This window comes from Falco biarmicus, chromosome 8 (genome assembly GCF_023638135.1).
Source record: "Falco biarmicus isolate bFalBia1 chromosome 8, bFalBia1.pri, whole genome shotgun sequence".
Taxonomy (NCBI): Eukaryota; Metazoa; Chordata; class Aves; order Falconiformes; family Falconidae; genus Falco; species Falco biarmicus.
The window spans coordinates 25,097,518-25,118,457 of NC_079295.1; the positions used below are offsets into that span (position 1 = coordinate 25,097,518).

At 35.6% G+C, this 20,940-nt stretch overlaps 1 protein-coding gene across 3 annotated transcripts; it reads left to right on the top strand.

Moving 5' to 3' along the window:
* The first annotated feature begins 48 nt into the window (after positions 1–48).
* GCG (glucagon) lies at positions 49–19,771 on the top strand. 3 transcript variants are annotated; one of them, XM_056348007.1, is made up of 8 exons: positions 49–3,504; positions 4,475–7,951; positions 12,879–12,979; positions 13,357–13,518; positions 14,343–14,396; positions 15,971–16,108; positions 18,172–18,315; positions 19,285–19,771. In XM_056348007.1, exons 3-8 carry the CDS (start codon positions 12,882–12,884, stop codon positions 19,307–19,309), a joined length of 621 nt encoding a protein of 206 aa, XP_056203982.1. In that variant the 5' UTR covers positions 49–3,504; positions 4,475–7,951; positions 12,879–12,881; the 3' UTR covers positions 19,310–19,771. The 3 variants fall into 3 exon arrangements, with proteins under 3 accessions (XP_056203982.1, XP_056203983.1, XP_056203981.1); XM_056348008.1 differs by having other exon boundaries at positions 4,475–4,619; XM_056348006.1 differs by lacking the exon at positions 4,475–7,951.
* Positions 19,772–20,940: the final 1,169 nt, after the last annotated feature.

Genomic DNA, 20,940 nt, shown 5'->3' on the forward strand with positions numbered 1-20,940 from the left:
TTGCATTTCTTAACTACAACGGTAAAATGACAAAGGACAAAGAAAGCAGTTCAAGTACCTAATTAGCATCCTAACAAGAACCGGTTTCTCAAAATTTATTTCCAATTTCTTGGAAAGAATCCAAGCAGGGACAGGAACACACAGTATTTAAAGCTGAAGTTTGGATAATTATCAAGAATATTGAATGCTGTGTTCAATCTTTTTTTTACTCTTATTTGAAACCTTGACTCTGCAAAACTCTCAGCGTTCAGGTTTAAATATGAAAGCAGGACATTCATGATAGCGGTTTTATCTCAGTGTTTTTTCTTCCTGTATTCAGAATACTTGAGCTGCATCAGCCTGTTTCTAAGCTCTAATCATCACCTCAGCATTCAAATTAATCTCAGTGTCATTCATCCCAGACTGGAGGGGAAGAATCAAAGGATTATGCAGGCTTTCTTTGCTTTGTTTCCAGTGAAACTATTTTAGGGGGTCTTGTAAAAATGCTACAGGCTAATAATGATTGGAATACTTGTGTTCTTTTGATTAGTAATTAAGTCAGTCCTGTCATAATATAAGAATATGAACAAGATAATTGACAAGAGACCCATTGTAGATTAAATGATTCTCTGGTCACGTGTTTAAAAAATTCTGAGTTAGCCTACCACACAAGAGCCACGGTCTGTCTAACACAGTATCTTATCTCTGGCATTAGCCAATGAGAGTACAAAATAACCTGAAAAAGGTTGTGGATTAGCCTCCTCAAAAAGCAAGCTGCATCTTAACTCAGTCAGGGATCAGTTGCTGCTGCTTTGAGGAAAAGCAAGGGATTTGACCCTCTTGACAAAAACATGAGGTTTAGCCAAAATCATTAAAATGTGGAGGTGATTTGCTATGTAACAGCTTCCTTCATTTTGTTAATGGCGTTATCAAATCTGATTTTCCACACATGAGAACATTCCTCAGTCACATCTTTATGTAAATGTAGTTGCCAAGCTGTTTGTAATGGTTAAATTATACTTTGATGGGAACTCTTCAGAAAATACTCAATTAGTTCAGGTTTTTTTTGAAAATGCTGCCAATTACATGATGTTAATGAGCTTTTTGTTGGTAATGTAATTAAATTTCAACTGCTATAATGGTTAAAGGAAAAAATTATAGCTCTAAGAAAGTTAACATTAAGCAAATATAACATGAAGTGGGTCTAATTAGATGTTGATTACATGGTCCTATGTGCATTTGCTGCACACAACAGTAGTCTCAGTAACGCAGTTATTTTACAAATAAGGAATACAATTCCTTATATGAGATTTAACTCTCAATTTCTATATATTAATACAACACCACAGAAACCATTGCAAAGTCGTGGTGAAAGAGATAAAAATCAGGCTCTTATCCCAGATGCTTAGAGGGTTTAGATAGCTGAATATGTCAATGGGAACCTAAAGCAGTTGTCAAAAAATCACGGTATCAATCTCACATAAATATCAATATGTTAAGGTCTCTTTAAATTTCTGCACCTTTATTTTTACTTATAGTTTTGAAAATCCTATGAGCTCTGGAAATTTGGCCAGATAATTTTTGTGCATACTATAAGTAATAAAGTGATGCAATATGTTGTTCACACCCTGCCCACAGGTCTGTAGTAAGAAGCTTCTGGAAGTATTTGGAACAAGGGACATTTCAGGAAAATGTGTCAAAATAACAGAAGATACCTCTTTCCCAAGGGATGCATTAGTTGTTTCATTGTTAATCTGCCCTTATGTCTGTTTGTTTCCTAAGGCAATCAGAGTATGCATCTTGTGAACTGTCCACCATTCACCTTGGCTTGTAGGAAGCAGCTGTGGGGATAAAACATGAAAAAAATAAGTGCATCATGCTGCTGTCAGTTTTACTTCATTGTTTTTCATGCTGTTAATTTATTTGCCTTACACAATGTTCTTGCCAAAGAATGGGAATATGTCTTCAGCAGAGTGTAACATTTACAGAGTTGCTGGAATAATGTCTAACCTGAAAGCTTTATGTTTGAGCAACCATGGATTTTGATGACCTGGAGGAAAATGTCCTAGGATGATGTAAGTGTCAGAAAACCCCTCTTAAAAACATACAAAACATCAAATTGCTAGCGTGTGCTAATACCAGGTAACCTTGCAGTCATTCACTAGAAATGGTGCAGAGCACTTCAAACCTACCGTTGCAGTATCACAGAATCACAGAATAGTTGGGATTGGACAGGAACTTTGGAGGTCACTTTATCCCACCCCTCTATTCAAGAAGGTCACCTACAGCTGGTAGCACAGCACTATGTCCACATGGCTTTTGAGTATCTAAAAAGATGGAGACTCTACAATCTCTCTGGGGCACCTCTGCCTGTGCTTGTTCACCTTCATCATAAAAAAAGCATTTCCTTATGTTCAGACAGAACCTTCTATGTTTCAGTTTGTGTCTGCTGCCTCTTGTTCTGTCACTGGGCACCACTGAAAAGAGCTTGACTCTATCTTCTTTACACCGTTCCTTCAGATACTGATCCTCCCAAGCCTTTTCTTCTTTAGAAAGAGAACTCCTTCCATTCTGCATTGCTGTGTACGAGCACAGTCCATGATCACCACAAACATTCACTGGACAGCTATTTCCTCTATTCCTTTTTTATCTAGCCTACAGTGTAGGCTTTTCTGTAACAGAGCTTCAATGCAGTTCAAACTTAAAGGGCTTGTCCTGAGCAATCAAGTTGAAGCGAACAAAAATATATTTAAGGATTAGCCTTATATATGAATAAAAAGTATATATATCTATACTGCAGACATAGAATATGGTATGTAAGAGCCAACACTGGGAAACAACTTACTATGAAACTAAGAAGCGATAGCTTTTATAACAAGGTTTTCGAAGCTGATGAATGAATATCCTTAAAATTTTGCTTTCCACTTTCAAATGCTTTAGAGGATCCAGTCTTCAGGAAATGCTGAGCACTTTCTGCTTTTCTTTTCTCTTTTGAATAAAAATCTTACACTTTAGATACCCCAAAAAGACCACTTCAGATAATGAAACTTAGTCTTCAAGTATCTGTCATCTAAGCAAAGTACACAAGCCTCTGAAGATGGGACATAGTTGTTCTGATTTAAGTAGACAGGCCCTTGATAAATAGCCACAGATACAGCTGTTTACAAGACAGTTTGCACTATAAATCCTGTTCAGCTTTTTTTTTAAAAAAAAAAAATAAAGTTATAGAGCTGCAAAGCAAAATCTGCTTTTTCTAGGAACTGAAATATACATAAATAGTAGAAAACTACTGGTTCCACTCTAAACCATTCATTCCCCAACACCTATTTTCATCATCTACCTCAATTCATGCTGTGTGATTTGTACATATCAATGAATATGCAGTCCTCATACCTTAAATGTGGAGCTACGTGCTTTCCTTCATTTAGGATTACTGCCTACTGCAGCTGCAAAGAAGAAAAGGCCTGAAGAGAAAACAGCATTAGCAGAAAACCAAGCATAACCCCAGCCAGGCTCCAGAATATGGTTAGTACTCATTTTATTCAGATATCAAGTCAAATTCAGACTACATTCAATACTTTACAGTTTGCCAGTCAGTTCCAATTACAAGGGACAGCTGTTTAGAACATTTTATAGAGCCATTTGAAGGCTCTATATTTAATCTGAATAATTCATAGTATTTGCTAAGAGCATTTGGTATTACTTTCAATTATGAACATTGTCTTCTCAGAATGTAAAGTAACTAGTACATACTTGGCCAGCTCTTCTGCTTGCGCAAATTGGTGCAGCTCCATTGACTTCAAATGGATTCCAATTTATGTGAGTAGACCATGTGGGCTACTGCAGTTACAATAGCTCTCTTTCCTGAGGTACAAACCCATCAGCATCCACAGCAGCAAGCATGAAGTTGAATGCTGTGGAAAGGCTTAGAAACCCTAAACTACTCCTCTGTTTCAAAAAGCCACTCTTGCTCTCCAAAATATTCCCATGGAGTTGTATACATACATATGTACACATTTGTGTGTGTTATATATACGTACACATGTATGTATGTAACGTATATTTTATGTATGTATATGTTTTTGCATATATTTTCCCAATATGTTGCACTAATTCATTCTCAGGAGGGGAATGCAGAACTCTTTTGGTGGATTATCGTGTAGCAAGGATAGGAAAACAAAAGGGGCTGCACAGCCTCTGAACTCATGGTTGACAAGGTTACGGAGAGAATGTTTTCTGTGCAATGTAAGAAAGAAAAGGGTGTGTGCCTGTAGTCATACCCCATGGTATGTAGTGAATAATAGTATTTTTAATAAAATAACAATAAATATGTAATGAAATAATACACAGAAAAATGTGGGGGGTTCATTTTTTTGAAAGCATTTGTTGGGGATCTTTTTTTTTACTTTCAAAAGTCAGCAACTTCCTAATTCATTAAAATGTTCAAATCTTGAAAACTCAAATGTTTTTAAATATTTTTTTCTTTTACCAACAGTTAAAGAGTTGAGAGAAACATCTTAGAAAATTATTATATTCAGAGTATGCTAGCCAGTTATAAGAAATACATTGGTCCTATTTTTCTGAAAAGCCGTGCCAAGTGGAATTGTCACTGCTAAAGCATCAGGTTCAGTGTGCAGCCGGTAAGAATTCTGCTTCCATTTTTACCTCTTCTATAACTTTCCCCACAGATTTTTTGTCCAGTGAGTTACACTGTCCTTTATAGCACCTGTTACCTGGTGCTGAGATGATGGTGCAGAAAACTTTGATCAACTCCAAATATGGTGAAACCCAGATACAGATTTTCAATGACTCCAAGTGAATCGTGAAAAACATTAAGATTAAACTTTCCTGAAGGCAGGTCACTTTCGTGTTCTGTCTCTGAGAAAGCTCTCAGGAGTCTGACTCAGTTAAGTACTGTCTGATATGTGAACTATAATACAGAGGAAAGTAAGGTTGCCGTTGATTTTTGCCAAAAGGTACCGCCTAACCATTGTGTTTTACAATGTGAGAGGAAAAAACCTGAGTACATATGTATATTTCATACACTTGTAACAGTTTCCTACTTCTGTTTGGTAATTCTTTTTTGCTGTATTCTTGAAATATATATTATATATAATGATATATATATATATAAAATTCAGTTATGGCAACTGAAGTTTTCATGGTTCATGATGGCAGTTCATTTCTTTCCTGTACTTTTTATCACCTGTGTATCACTTGAGAAACAAATAATCAGTCACCTTCTAGATGCTAGATGACCTGCTAGATGATATAGTCAGTGTAACAACCTGCCCAACCAGGTGCACTGAGCTGCTCTCTCTCATATTTTTTTCTGAAATCATCCTACTGTGAACGAGGAACTTTATCTGACACAAGAAAATAAACAGAGCTAAACAAAAAGAAAAGAACTGCCTGTTTCCTGGAGGAGTTTATATTGTTTTACATTCTGTGTTGCCTGTTTAGAAAGCAATGTATCTTAACTCAGCATGCGGTGAGAGAATTGTCGGTAGCAATCCATTTCAGCAACATCCTGGTGTACGAAAGGTCTAAACGGCCCTTTGATCACCATCTGCTGTCCTGTCGGGGTACTGCAGGGCTGGGCAGCCGGTCCTCGCCCGCAGGAGCCACAAAGGACCGACTTCATGCAGAGAGTGCCTTATATTAGTGCTGGGCTTACCATTTAAACTGTGATTTTGCATTGCCTATATAAAACTAATACAGTTTAAATAGGAAGTAGAATAAAAATAATTCTGACATAAAGACAACGTATCTCAGTGAAATCGTCATGTTATGAAAATCAGTAGATTTGGGGTATAAGGTTTTTTGCAGGTTCCTTTTGGCTCCTTTGGCACCATGTCTTAGATGTTACACAGTTGTTTGCCTAGGGAAGGCTGGTACATGGAGGTGATAATTCTGGTTGTTTTAAACAAAAAAAAAATGAAAAGCCAAGTTTGATGAATATGTATGGAAGGCTGTATATCCTCTGCCAATCCATGACTTTGAATGGATGTGAAAAATACAGTTAGGAGCAGGAAGAAGGACATGGGGAAAAGAATGTGGAATAGAGGGGAAAAGAAGTAGTAATTAAAAAGGAAAGTAACAAAAAGGCAAAATAAGGCTCTCAGAAATGACTGAAAGTAGAAACAGAAGGCAAAGATGAGAGGAACAGAAACTGCTCTTAAGTTTTCAGCAGTAGCATTAGTAGACACTTGCACGGTAGCTAGTAGTGACAAAAATGGACCATGAATCTCAGTAGATGGATCCAAAAGCAGAGAAATATTCTACTCACACACAAAAAGTATTTGATTATGTGGACTGTGTAATGAGAGTTAATGTTTCCCTAAACCCATACTATGGTACCACAGCACAGTATTTAGGACCGAGCTCAAGGAAGGATCCATTAAATTTTGTTTGCCTCCCTAACATTAGGGTAACTAAGTTTATACACTGCCTCAATTGTAGAATATGGGCTATGCCAATCTCGCTGTGGTCAGCCAGCAGAAAATTACCTCACTAAAGAAGATTCTTTGCTGACTTCATGGAGCAGTATTAAGGGAAATAAGAGGGGGGGGGTGCAATATATGGGCTTTGTACCACAAATTAGACCATGGGGCACTTCAGACTGGAGCACAAGCTGTCATTAATGTTAAGTGATATGTCCACTGTGATTCCAGACCCTTCCCTTTACTCAGCAGAACTGCAATTCAAGGTGAAGTGCTTCATAACTGATGTGTCCCCTGGACTGCCTGGCACCTTACATATGTAATAATCATATTTCATTTTTGGTTCTCTTTTGTATTTTACAAAGGATTATCATTATGTGTGAACAAGTATGTAAAGGAAAACTTCTCCAGGAATTTCTTGAAGGGGAGTATCCTACTTGTTGCTTCATAGACAGGACAAAAGACCCATATTCCTGACTGGCAGGTTTTTCCAGATGCCAAGGCCATTGACAAGCTTTGTGTCAATCTCTCCTACTTGTGATCACCAGATGGCTGAACAGTCTTCTTTGGCAATGTTGCCCCACCCACCACAGCTATAAAATTGCCCCTATCACTGAATGGTTTAGGACCTTGGTAATAGTTGCACAGAACGTACACAGCCACAAAGATCAAATCTGTTTTGGTTTTAGGATTTTTTTCCCTGTAGGGAATGGAGATGTGAGCGAAAGTCTTACCTTGCATAAATCTGTAGGCCACAGTGTGAAACTCAATTTATAACGAATGTTTGGCACACGGTTCTCAAGTGAGTATGAATTTTCATACAGTAGCATTTACAGAGTTGGCCTTTTACATCTAAGGGTAATGAAATCTTTTTGTTAAATTTGACCTGTGCTAGCCTTTGCATAGTGGGTAGCTAGCTATCACTGCAGTACTTCACATCTCTTCAGGTTCATGGTATTGGCACATGATTGCTTGAAGAATCATTCAAGGGCTTTGAGGGAGCTGCGCTGGTTATTGCTAATAATGTATTAAGTTTATAAACCTTGATTTAAAATTGATAGGTGAAGCTGATGCTATTGATGTCAACAGGATCAGGATTCTAAATGTTAAATGTGGCAAATCTGAATTTGGAGAAATTGCTGTCTTAATCCCAGGCACCTTTAGCCCACTGTTTGTCATCCTAATGCCCTTCTGTTTTATATTTACTTCTTTGGACATTGCTACCTCACTCCTCTTGCAAATCCATGTTAGCATTGATGTCATAAAGTAAGCAGAATGAATGTGTGAAATTGCTTGTAAAATTATCAAATGAAATGAATAGCAAATATGATGACTTTTTTTTAAAGTTGAATAAGGAAACTGTCAGCAATGATGCACTCCCGTAATGCTTACTAGAGCTGAACAGTATATATATAAGTCTGTGCAAAAGAGGCAGCTAGGCAGATCTCTGGATCCTCAAGGCTTGCCATAGTTCCAGGAGAGCAGCAGCTCTTTCTGCAACTGCTACATATCACTTCAAATATAAAAAGGTAAGATTTACATGAACTAACAGTACAGTTTGTTTGAGAAAGCTGAGTGCATTATCTGGATTGTATTGCCCAAAGTTTGCAATAGAGGTGCAGGATCTTTCAGTAAATTGATGTTTTCCTCTATGGTTATAGTCACTGATGTTTGGAGTTAATGACATCATAATTAAAATATTTTAATGTCTTGAATTAGTTCAACAGAGAATGATCCAAAAAAAGGAAAATCAACTGTTTGGGTTGCAGAAGCATTTGAAAGAAGGAAGATTAACCATGAGAACATGAAAGACATGCATTGTAGTAAGAATTTAAATGTGAGATGCATCATTATTGATTTTTATATTTTTATCTCCTTTACTATCTTCTCTAGAGATATTTAATGAACATGAATTTAAAAATATTCACTACTTATACATACTAATTATGAATCAACGGGGATTAAATTAGCAGAACACAAACAAATTAAGTGGGTTTATATAGCCACTGAATTAAAACTGTCCAATACAGATTGCCACTCCACTGCCCTACTTGTAAATTATTTTGTTTCAAGCAGCTATTATTTTCAGATCACTGGAAGATTTGAAAAGGAAATTTTATAGCACAGAAGTAAAAATTAAAGCCTTTCAATTGTGGTTATTGTATAAAATTTAATTTAGTCTTCCATCCTACAATGGATTTCCTTAGACTAGAATTGTTATATTTTACAAAACTTTCCACGAGGCATTATAGCATGGTAAGTAAATTAGATGTAAATAACATCTACCTGAAAACATATTTTATTTATTATTAGAAATATTTGCTATTTGCACACAGTTTAATGTCAATAGAAATCTATTTTGATCATTCATACATTTTCATATGAAAATATTCCCTTTTGTACTACTGTAACTCCATAATTTGTATTTTTAAACTGGAAATAGATACAAATCTGACTTTTGAAAGATTATTTTTTGAAAACTCAATGAAATTAAGCTAGTTAAAATTGTACATAGGTACCAAAGACATCAGCAGTAAAATATATTAGGAAAACTAGCAAAATCAGGTTGATCAAGGAAATAATATTGAAGTAAGTTTCTGATCAAGATTTGAGAGACATATTTGTTACACACTTTCTGGTGGTTCAAACTGAGATGTGTTAAGTTTTTCATGTCAAATCTGAAATTAAAACATTTCCATTGGTCTCATATGCATAGGAACAAAAATTTTCTGTATAAGATTAGCCTTAGTTTTCCTGCACTTTGACAATAAGATTGCATGGGTTTTAGCAGTATCTACTGGTGACCTAAATAACTCAGAGCAAATAAAACCTTTCTTCTGATAGGGAAATTAATTGATTAGCAGGAATAAACTAAACAAACACTATTCTGCTGATCATCTCTTTTTCTCTACAAAACGTTTGTCTTCCCAAGTATAACATAACAATTTCTTCTTTAAAAACTGTACCTTCTTTAGCTTGTCAAAAAACTGCTGTTGCTCGTTTGGATTACCAATAGCAAGTACTAAATGTTGAACAAACAAAACTAATTCTGAATTTTTTTAAGAAGATACTTGACAGAAGATTAATAGCTTTTGAAAATGTTTATTTTCTTAATAAGGATTTTCTTACTTGAAAACTGTATTACTTTCAAAAAGATGCATTTATATACCTTTCTTTTTAGTAATGTCCCCAGATTTTGATTCTAAAAAATTTAGAAAAAAGCTGACCATGTATTTAACTTCAAATATATTCTGAAGGCATAAAGTTGCCAGTGGGACTGTTCACATCTGAAAGCTCCATAGGCCTGAGGCATGAGTTAGATCAAGATATATTGAAGTCACTGAAAATCTGTTTACTGACTACAATGAGCTTTGAATTTGGTATTTCTTATAAGTTTTATATAAAAGAATAGCTTTTGGTGTCTAATATTACTATAAGGAGGCTGAATTAAGGACTACACTACTTCTTTCATTCCACCTCAGTCACTTAGTTTTATGTTTAATCTGTATCACAGTTTAACAAAGCTACAGGCAGCTGTAAACTATTTTTCTTTAGTTTTTCAGGTTAAATAAAAGTATACCAAACTGCTATCATACCATTAAGCAGGACAAATTTACTTATGTATGGTACAATAGCCAGACTTCATTTGGTGTCTAAGCTAACTCATTTACAGCCATATGAGCTAGCATGGGGGTCACTACACTACTATCAAACGATTTTTGTGACCACAGCAGAGTCATCTCTCAGAGAACAGGCAGAGCTTTTGTTCCATTGTTGGAAGCCTATGAAATGTGAAATTATGCATTCTTTGGGATAAACATTGGATGTCAGTGTTGCACCACCAAATTTCAGCTCCAAATGAAATGGTGAAAAGAGACATCGATACTATAATTAAGGTTATAATCGGACTGACTACGTGGCCACTATGGTATTTGTTGGTATTATAGCAGTGTATGTGCAACTGTAGGAATCAAATCTCATATATCAGGACATATAGAAGGCAGAAAAGAGTCTCCATGCACACTGATGAAAAAAGGAGCAACCCTGGCAGTGGCTTCTGGTGGAAAGAGGGAAATTGACTCCTTTGCTTGATAGTACAATCCACCAGAAAAAAATATATTTATCAATTTATTTTCCCAGTTTTGATTAACATTTGATGAAGATTTTGATTGCCTTACATATTTTGATACTGACAGTGAGGTATTCTAGTAAAATATTTATATTTTTCATTAAGATTCTCTTAAAAATAAGGCTTCACAGAGTAGCAGAAGCAATACATTCTTCCTAACCATAGGTAAAATAGTCAAGCTTTGCATCTCCACCTATAAGTTATTTTATAATAGACGGAAGAAACAGTCTTCATAAAAAATCTGCTCTGAAGCCAGGCAGACTACTGGGGCAGAATGGAAATCCTACAGCAGTAAGGTTTTTGATGGAGGAGTTTACTTTTTCAGAGATGTTCATATGCCCCCCACTGCCCCAGTCTGCACTGGTCAGTGCAGAGCCAACTCTAAATCTCAAGACAGAGTAAGCTGCACCTTCTTTACACATCATTCCTTCATAATTCTCTGATGGCTTCCTCCAGGCCATAGTATATTTAAATTCAGCCTACTGTGACAAGGCATTACAATAGAGAATAGTTACATTTTCACTTAGGCTGCCTTACTTCATAAATCATTGGATTTCAATAAATGATTCCTCCAGTGGAGCCAGAGGAGTTCAGCGCAGCTCACATTTAGTGGGGAAGGTATTTTTTGGCTGGGTCTTTGCCACCTACCACTTTACTTCAGTGCACTCATCTCTCCAATCTCCCTTTGTTTTTCAGAGTGTAACATAAACTTCCGTAGGAAAGTGTCACGGATGGCAGAAGGGCTCTTTCAAATACACAAGTATCAGTCCAAGTACAGGATGAAATTATTTCCAGTGACATTTTACTGATGTGAACTCATTGCAACTTCTGTTGCTTTACAGCAGATTAATATTGTGATCCATACTGACTTTAAGGTTGGAATGAATGAGCATCATTCCATGAATGAGCATTTAACTATTGAATGAATGGCATATTCAATTTCTTTGTCAAGGTCAAAAGTATCTAACAAAATTTTAAATTTGTTTCCTTTTCTATACACTCATTCCATAAATTTAAGTGATCCAAAATAATTGAAAATAAACAATATATACTAGTGATTGTGTAAGTAGATTTCCTCTTATTTCCTGTTCATGCAAAGCATTTTTGAGTCTATTAGTCATTAGCTACTCATTGTTCCTTTTGCACAGGGTTTCTTTCATGAGTCTAAAATGAATTTGTTCAACAGTTTGTCCTATAGGGGACCATGTGTCTACAGACATTAAATAACAAAAATTGTAGCACACAATTAGGGGATTAGAGAATGCCTTATTCCCATTGGTGAATATTCACTAGAAGTTGTAACTGTACTCCTTGTATGAGTAAACCAGTCATTAATGCAAGTAAGGGAATCAGCTTGGCTGTGGATTACCAAAGCATTTGTACAGGCTGCAATACTCTAGTTTACATTGCTTGATCTCATATAAAAGTCAGCGGAACTGGTTAAGTTATTACAGTGCACATGATGAAGACATATAATAATGTGGTCGCTTCTGTTACATGGTTGAAGTCAACAGAATGACCTGTAACAGTAAGAATTACATCTGGGATACAGTATTTTCTGCTTTAGTTTATTACCATTAATATGAAGTATATACCTCATATCTTGTATATCCCACATAGCCCCATAATGGAAGCCCTTAAGCTGAAATAAGGTATTATGTCAGTAGTGCAACAAGCAAAACTTGACATAATAGGTCATGAACTGAAGACAAGACAGTGTGTGGTTTGGTGGTTGGTATTTTTTTTTCTAAGGAGTCACACCTATTAATAAGTCGTTATTAAGTCCAGAGGCCTACGGCTGCAATACCTGTTATTTCAAAAAAAAAAAAAATGTTAAAAGGAAGGTGGAGGACCAGAAGGAAAGAATGAAGAGCTGCTAATGTGGCAGTATTCTTGACAAAAATTTGCTTGGTTTTTTCTCTAGTGAATGAGCTGGAAAAAAATTAAAAGTCACACCAATACCCTAGTTTTGCAACAAAACAGTATTATAGAAACAGATTTAATGCTTGCCATCAGCAGAACATGAAGCAGAAGAGATACAGACCTTTATCCTTGTATTACAAAAGTGAGGATGCAGCTGCTTACAGCTCACCTTGCATTCTAGAATAGAGACTAGAGCCTAAACACTCTTAACAGGAACTGCATCTTTTGAATGCCTACCCAAGGCATTACAGTCTCCATCCACTGGACATGGACCCCATCCTCACAGGGTCTCAATATCTTCAAGTTTAGATCAGCATTAAGGATGTCTCCTTTTGATGTAATTGATTCAGACGTATATAAAGATCATTCCATTTTTCTTTGTTGTCTTACTTCTGTTTTGACAGGCAATGAAAATGAAAAGTGTTTATTTTGTTGCTGGGCTTCTTTTAATGATAGTTCAAGGCAGCTGGCAAAATCCTCTTCAGGATACAGAGGAAAAATCAAGGTAAATTCTTTAGATCAACTTCTAGAAACACTTGGCCTGAACTTTGTGAAGAAAAACATACTATAACTCAAAGATATTTTTTTATATACTATTACACAGTACTTAATCTACCATCAGAACTGGCAATAGTTTTTAATTTTGCAAAGTATAGCACAGAAGGTTTTGGTATTACAATAGCTGCCTTATTTATCCAAGACTTTGTAACTGTGCAGTATCAAATCTGCTATGCTGATTCATTTTACTAGACAGCTAGTGATCAATATGCCACTAGCTTTCACTTTGTGAGAGTATAAAATAATATCTTTAAAATAAAAGTCAATGCACCTATAGAATGTACTATAACTATTGCCAATTAACAAGTACTAAACTTTTCACAGATCATTCAAAGCTTCCCAGTCTGAACCATTAGATGAATCTAGACAGCTGAATGAAGTGAAACGTCACTCACAAGGCACATTCACCAGCGATTACAGCAAGTATTTGGACACTAGACGAGCTCAGGACTTCGTGCAATGGTTAATGAGCACTAAGAGAAATGGGTAAGCATTTTGGTCACATTGCTATAGATCTACAGAAACAGCCAAAAATCTACCTGAATTCACTTTCTTGATTTCAGCTTCCCATCACAGACCATGTAGAATCCTCAAATAAATAAAATACTTAAGGAAAATGTATTACATTATTAGAAATAGGGAATATGTGCAAAATCAGCCCAAAAGATTTGTATAAATCAAGTGTAGTATCAGTATATTACTTGATATGCCATCTAAAAAGACTATCTCAGCCTCTTTAGGACAGATTGTTTCAGTGAATGAATTAAGTTCAATAGGAATAAGATATGTTAATATAATGTAAAAGTCTGGGATATAAGGCCATAATAAAACTTTCTTATCTATGCGTACTCTAATTCTGCAGTTCCATTTGGGAAAAGGGAGCTAAGTTTTAATTATTGTATACCACTGGCTACTTCACCAGTATCACAAGTATACTGTTAAGGCCTGAGCTGACATGAATTTTGAAAATACACTTTGATTAAACACAAGCTACCAAGCTGAGAGCAAGGATAATGTAAAATCATGTAAGTGTATGCTCTGTGTTCTAGAGAAGATCTGTCCCCAGAATCTAAAAATCTATGCTATTAATGCTTTTAAACCCCTGTGGAAATCTTTAAAGTACAAAGTAACAATTTCTAGATATTGTATTAATTTAAATTCATCCTGAAATTATTTATGATATTAATTTATCAGTTGTTTTTGTTGTTTATCATAATACTTAAATAATAACCAATAAAATGTTATCAGTTTATGCATGCCCTGCAATGTACTGGTAATAATGATCTAATAATTGTGGAATTCCACTACAGCCAACAAGGTCAAGAGGACAAAGAAAATGACAAATTCCCGGACCAGCTCTCAAGGTATTCTAGTTGCCACAATTTGTTAGTCAAAAACAGTTTGAGCTTATTTCCTGTTAAACAAGAAAAACAACAATTAATATTCCTCACAATGTTACCATAATCCAAGAAATACATATCAAAAGAAATTATCTCACACCTGCTTATTACAGGGAAAGAGGAAATGTCTCTGTATTATTTATTCCTGTACCTGTGTTCTACAGCTATGTGCAGTGGCCTCAAGGAATGGAACGGTATGAGAATAGATTTCAGGAAAGGATATTTCAAGTAATAAAGTAGAGACTAAGATAAAAATAAAAATTTGGTATAGAAAAAGGCTGAAGCAAAAAAACCCCAAAATATTATGTGTAGGAAAAGAAAATCAGTGAGAAGACCAATGAAATTAAAATGGCCAGGCACCAATTTGCAGAGAGCTGATAAAACACATACAATGCTCAGACCTAAGCACTCAGTTCATGTTACACAAACAGCTCATTACAGGAAAAGAGAACACAAAACCTGTTGGAGGCCAGAATTCTGTTCCTTGACAATGTTTTTGGGAAAGGGTTGGGGGAATTGGAAATTCGAAAAAATAAAACAAAAAAACCCTGTAAGTATTTTTGCAAAACAGATTGAAATACCTATATTAGTTCTTCCCTTCGTCAGAAATTCCAAAGAGGATAGCCCAGAACACAAAGATCCTTCCATTCATAACACTGTCAATATCAGTAACAAATCTGTAATAATGTTTCAGCTTCAATTAAACAGCATATCTCAACAAAAGTAACGTTTCATTAAAAATGTTCCAAACAACTCTAGTTAGCATGCTGATGAAAAGTGCAGATGGTACTAAATTAGGAGGAATGGTGAAATCCCAAGAAGATAAAAAATAATAGAAAGAGCTAGAGGCCCTGAAAATTGGGCAGCAATTAGCAAATTCTGAAATAGAAATGCTATGGAACTTTGTGGAAAATATTCCATAATATGTCTACTTCCAAGTGCAGCCTGTCTTCCTAAGGGCCAGTGTGACATAATTTTGTGCTCTATCAAAGAAAGAGGCACAATGAGGTGTAGAGAGGGAGAAGGTCCTTATTAAGCTGAAGGTGATCAGGCTTGAAATTGTTCCAAGTTTATCACTTGGTCAGAATGACAAAAGGGTGTTCACAAAAAAAATTCAAAAAGTAAAGTTTGGCTAAGAAATAATGAAGATTAAGGTAGGAGGAGTAGCTTAATAGAAATTCTTAGGTTAACCAAGGAGTAACAAAAAGTATGTCTGTATAGTACAATACAGTTTGTTGATAGCTAATTAATCTAGCAGAAGACCGTTCCAATGCAGCTATAATTGCTTTCAGGATGTGATCTGATTTGTTCAGAACTAGTTCAGGCATCTCTGCACAGAACTATATTGCATAGCACAGACAATGCCTACAGAACTGAAAGCTACCAAGAAAAAAAAATCAAGAGCAACTTCAGAAGCAAAAAAAACCCTCTCCCTAATAAGAAAAGCTAGTCTGGTGGGTGGGAAATATAAATCAATAAAGGTTAAAAAAAAAAAAGTCCTTATGTAGTCTGCTCCTACAGTATTGCTCTTCTTTCAGCAATGCGATCTCCAAGCGTCATGCTGAATTCGAGAGACATGCTGAAGGCACCTATACCAGTGATATCACCTCTTATTTGGAAGGTCAAGCTGCCAAAGAGTTCATTGCTTGGTTAGTGAATGGACGAGGAAGAAGAGAGTAAGAATCCATCCATTCCTATTACTAAATTTTGCCTTGCTTTTGGGGTTAGAAATCAAGTCTGATGAAACCTTGATGTGTTTTTGATCATTCTTGCTGTACTTCATGTTTTTCTTTTGTAATACCTGTTCAGTATACTGTTACATTCTAAAAGGTCAAGTTATATCTAAGGTAAACATATCTAAAACTAAACCAGACCTTCCTCTAACTGTCACCTTTTCCCCCTTCACATAACATTTGCTTAAAGTCTCCTTAACTATCATTGAGATGATTCTAGCCAGTGTCATCTTAAATTACTTTCTGTTTTTTTCCCTTTCACTGTCAAATCTTCTCCTCTGCAATATTTCCAAGATAAAATTTTTACCAACGTCATCATCTGCACTTCATGTGCTAGTGATTATTCTGAGCAGTAACTTTTCCTCTTCCCATGCTCCACAAAGTTGCTGCTGCCAAAATAACTATCATTTCCTACAACTGAGACTTACTCTCCTTTTTAAGACACCTCTACTTCTTTTGCTGTGGTTCATGATTTTCTGGATGCAGTGCTCCACAGTTTTGACCTATATCTCTGATTTCTTTCATTAATATCTTGTTCTCCCCATACTCATTGCAGATTTCTCAAGCTTATTCACTTCATGTACTCACTCATGACTGCATCTTTTTCCACTATAGTCTTACGCTTAGAATGGCATTGCCTTCAATCTCCTGCAGGCACCTTCTATCTCATCTGTTCCCAACTCTGCATGGTTAGGAGCTACACCATGCACATGCCACTCCCCACCTTTTAACTGTTCTGTACTTATTTGTGCCTTTAGACTGTAAGCTCTTCGGGGCAGGGATTTCAGTTCATCCTCTGATTATATATTCTACCAGCTGTAAAGTACTATGTAAGTCTCTCGCACTATATAAATATAATAAACAATAATAATAATAAAATACAATCTGTAAGACAAGATTGTGTGTTGTAGTAAAGGAAGACTAAATAGGTAAAAGTAATTTTTTTAAATAATGACAATTTCCTGAAAAAAGAGTTAAATAAATTAGATTAGCTATATAGAGAAGGGAAAGACTTATGCCATTTCATAAAGTTCAAATTTGCAGTTATTCTGCTGTCATGTTTTATTTTCATGAGCAGAAATAGGATATTTCAGAATCTTTAAGAAAGAAATACAACCTAGTTGTGCTGAACTGAGTTTAGAAACCTAGATGGACAATTAAACGTAGACCACCCTTCCGCTTTCCAATATCCAGTATTACTTGTGGTCAAACTTGTATACGGCCTTCCTTGAAATTATTGCATGAAAATAACCAGTCTGCCTGTCACTGGTCCGAGAGCTCAGTGTGCTTCAGCATCAGCCCACCTTAATGGAACCCACTGAAATCTTCCTATATTTAATAGCATGAAGCAAGAGAGGAAAGTTTTCTAAATCGGGCTCTTGGCATAATGGTTTTTCAGCTGTCAAAATAGGACAGAGGAAGAATTGGGATCTGATTCCAAATATAAAATGCTATTGTACAGCAAAGAAGCACATACGTTTTATACAGGTGTTGCAATTTAGTTATGTGCCCAGAGAAGTTCCTGCTCTTAATATCTAAATACTTTACGCAATATAATTGTGAATAGGCAACTAGGACTGAAGTCCAATTGAAACAGAAAAAATTGTTTGAAAATTTGACTATAATGTTTTAGTAGTGGTATTTCTTAAATAACAATTCTTAGTAAATCTAGTGTGTTTTACTAGTGCCTAATCTACTTGGCATAGACACTGAAGCCTGAGGTATGTTTTTGCATGTATGGCTTTTTCAAAAATACTAGAGAGGAATTTAGACTCACCTGACAGAACAGCTCTCATCTGGTAAAGTGATACTTCCACGCATATGCTATTGTGAAAATAATGTCTCAAAAGATGTTCTGAAATACATTATGCTATACTGAGCCATAACATGAGGGTCAGCCCTTAACTCCTTAAAAACACAGGGTATTAGATTCCTGTAATGAGGCCCTTTTAAATGGTTTGTTAATTTTGATCTGCAAATTGTTTGATAATTTCTTCCCTTTGAAGTTTCCCAGAAAAAGCTCTTGTGGCCGAAGAAATGGGCCGAAGACATGCAGATGGCACTTTTACAAGTGATATCAACAAAGTCCTTGATGACATGGCTGCCAAAGAGTTCCTAAAATGGCTGATTAACACAAAAGTTACCCAAAGGTGCCTGAATTTTGATTGTGTTACTCTTAATATACTGGGGGTTTAAATGTATTTGTCACACATAGGAAAATACTGCTAATTTTTAACCATTGACATATCTGTAACTTACAGACAGTGCTGAACAAGGATAAGATGCTAAACAGAACTCACTCCACATGTAATTTGTAATTTGCACCAGTGGTGAACCTTCTAAAGAGTTTCCTATTTCACTTGAGGGGAGTTTTGTCACTGGATATAATCAGAAGTAAACTACTGAAAAACAATAATCACCTTTGCATGGGCATTATAAAATCAGAAACACTTATTGGTAAAATTACATCAAATTGATTATTCTTTAAAGACTGTGATATAAAACACTGCCTTAAATTATGGCTTGTCATTAGGGAATATGGTACTGTAATCTGAGTTCTTGATAGTGACCTACTTCAGAACCCTGCTATAGTTTGCCTTATATAGGCAAATGCTGTCGGCAAAGCAATATTTTCTGTGAGCTCTGTGAACAGGTTAATATTTAAGAATTATTTGTGAACATTAACAAAGCATTTAAAAAATAATAAAATGCCAACTCAAGGCACATGTGAGTGGCCAGATTTTTTTAAATGTTGGATATTTGCATTGGACTACTGAAGCACCAAAGCACGGAGTTAGTTGATCATGGAAATCTGAAATAACCAATACTGTCTCAAAAAATTTAGAAGCTAGTTAAAATAAAGGTTTTATTAACATTTTTATAATTTTGTGTTTGTTTGTAGTTCAGCATTGAAACAATTTAGGAAAATAATCTATTAGAAACTACTAAAAAGCTTTTCCTCTAGGAAAAAATGTTTTCAATCTGTTGTTAGAGAGAGGCATTGAGGGGTCTGTGGAACTGACATCTGCTACCTCTTCAACAGAAAAAATATGTTCCACACATATTTCATAAATCTTGGGAGATTTATATGTCCTAATTGCTGCCGCTTTTTTTTCCAGGGACCTTTTGGGAGAATACCAGTAAAAATGCAGGATAAAAATGGGATAAATGAAGATCTTCGTTGCATCAGCTGCCAGTTATTAAGATTCTGAAATCTGTATTCTGTCATTTACATTAGGTGTAACAAAGCTACATCACCTTGCATGCCAGGAAACAATCATACTATAGTTTAGTGTTGCCATAGGTTTATATATGAAAAACCTACTGTCTAAGGGATGGTTATCTTAACAGCTTTAAGACTGAAAGTTCCGTATCTTCATATTTTCCATTTATTAGTAACTCCATTTATATTTAATGATACAATTATTTTTCTAAAAAGTTGACTTATACACACAAAGAATTCAATCACCAATTATATATGTTATTTGTAAGGGGCTGGCAGTTACAAATGCCTGAGGAGTGAATATCCCTCTTAAAACCTTTGTTATAAAAAGGCTAAGCTTTAAGGATATTAAATGACAGCCTTAAATAAATTTTTTCAAGCTTCTTTTCTGTTGACTTTTCATGTGTATATCCCTAATGCCTCTTTGCATTTTGTTTCATTATATTCTAATATTTCAGTGTCACTGAGATGTTGGGAGTGGTTTGTTTGGAATGATAAAACAAACTCAATACTTTGTTTTGTCACATTTTCTCCATAATGATTCTCAGAAAAGAGCTGTGTGAACTTTGAATTATCTTTAGTTGAAAGAAGAAATCATGTAAAATGAAGCTAGAGGGGGAAATAAGACTGAGTAGACAAGTAGTCTTCATTAACATAAATTCTGGTTTCTCAGCAAAAGCAGGGGGACAACTTTGAAAAATGTTAAGTGCAATATATTCCATCAGTAGTGGAAACTACCACATAATTTCTTCAAATTTTACAAGGTTGCCAAGTAAAGCCGACTCAAATGGCCTTGAGGTCAGGGGTCACTAATCTGTGTTGCATTCTTTTCTTCCTTCTTCCTCTGAGAACCGATCTGTCCATCATCTCTTGCATTTACAACATTGTTCTGTAGCTTACAAGCACAATTGTCATTTCAGTAACCTGTGCCTTCTCCATTATGGTGGCAGAACATATTGCTTGCAGGTCTCAGTGTTTCTAGCAATCCAAACTTATTACACTCTCAGCTGGCCAGGGCATGTTTTTGCAGGTATCATGGCAACTGCAAATCTAAAATAGCCACAGGTGCTGTTATGTACCTTTTACTTCTGATGACTACCCAAACCCCCTTTTCTCCCCTTGCTATAATAGCAGTATGCCAGATATCTATATTAAAATGTCCTAAAGGGCAAGTGGTTTAAAAGAAAGCCAGTTGGCTTAGCAAGTATCCTGTAGAAGTTGATGTGAAGCAGGAGCATTGTTGAATTAGAATTAGCACCTATAGCTTTGGTAGGAATCAATAGTACTGTTTTGTGTCTCATTTGTTTTCTAAAGGCATCTGAAACTTCCACTGACAGTCTAGAATTTCTGGAAAAAAAGATTATTGTCATCCCAAAGTGCTTCAGGAACCAGTATTCTGTAATTTCAGATCAGGACTGATGACACCTAACTTGGCATCTAGAACAGCTCCCTGAGAGCAACAGAAAGCTCTTCTAACATCCCAAATTTAAACAATTAAAACAATAGAACTTTGCACTAAAAAAGAAATCATAGCATCTCAAATACCACTGGA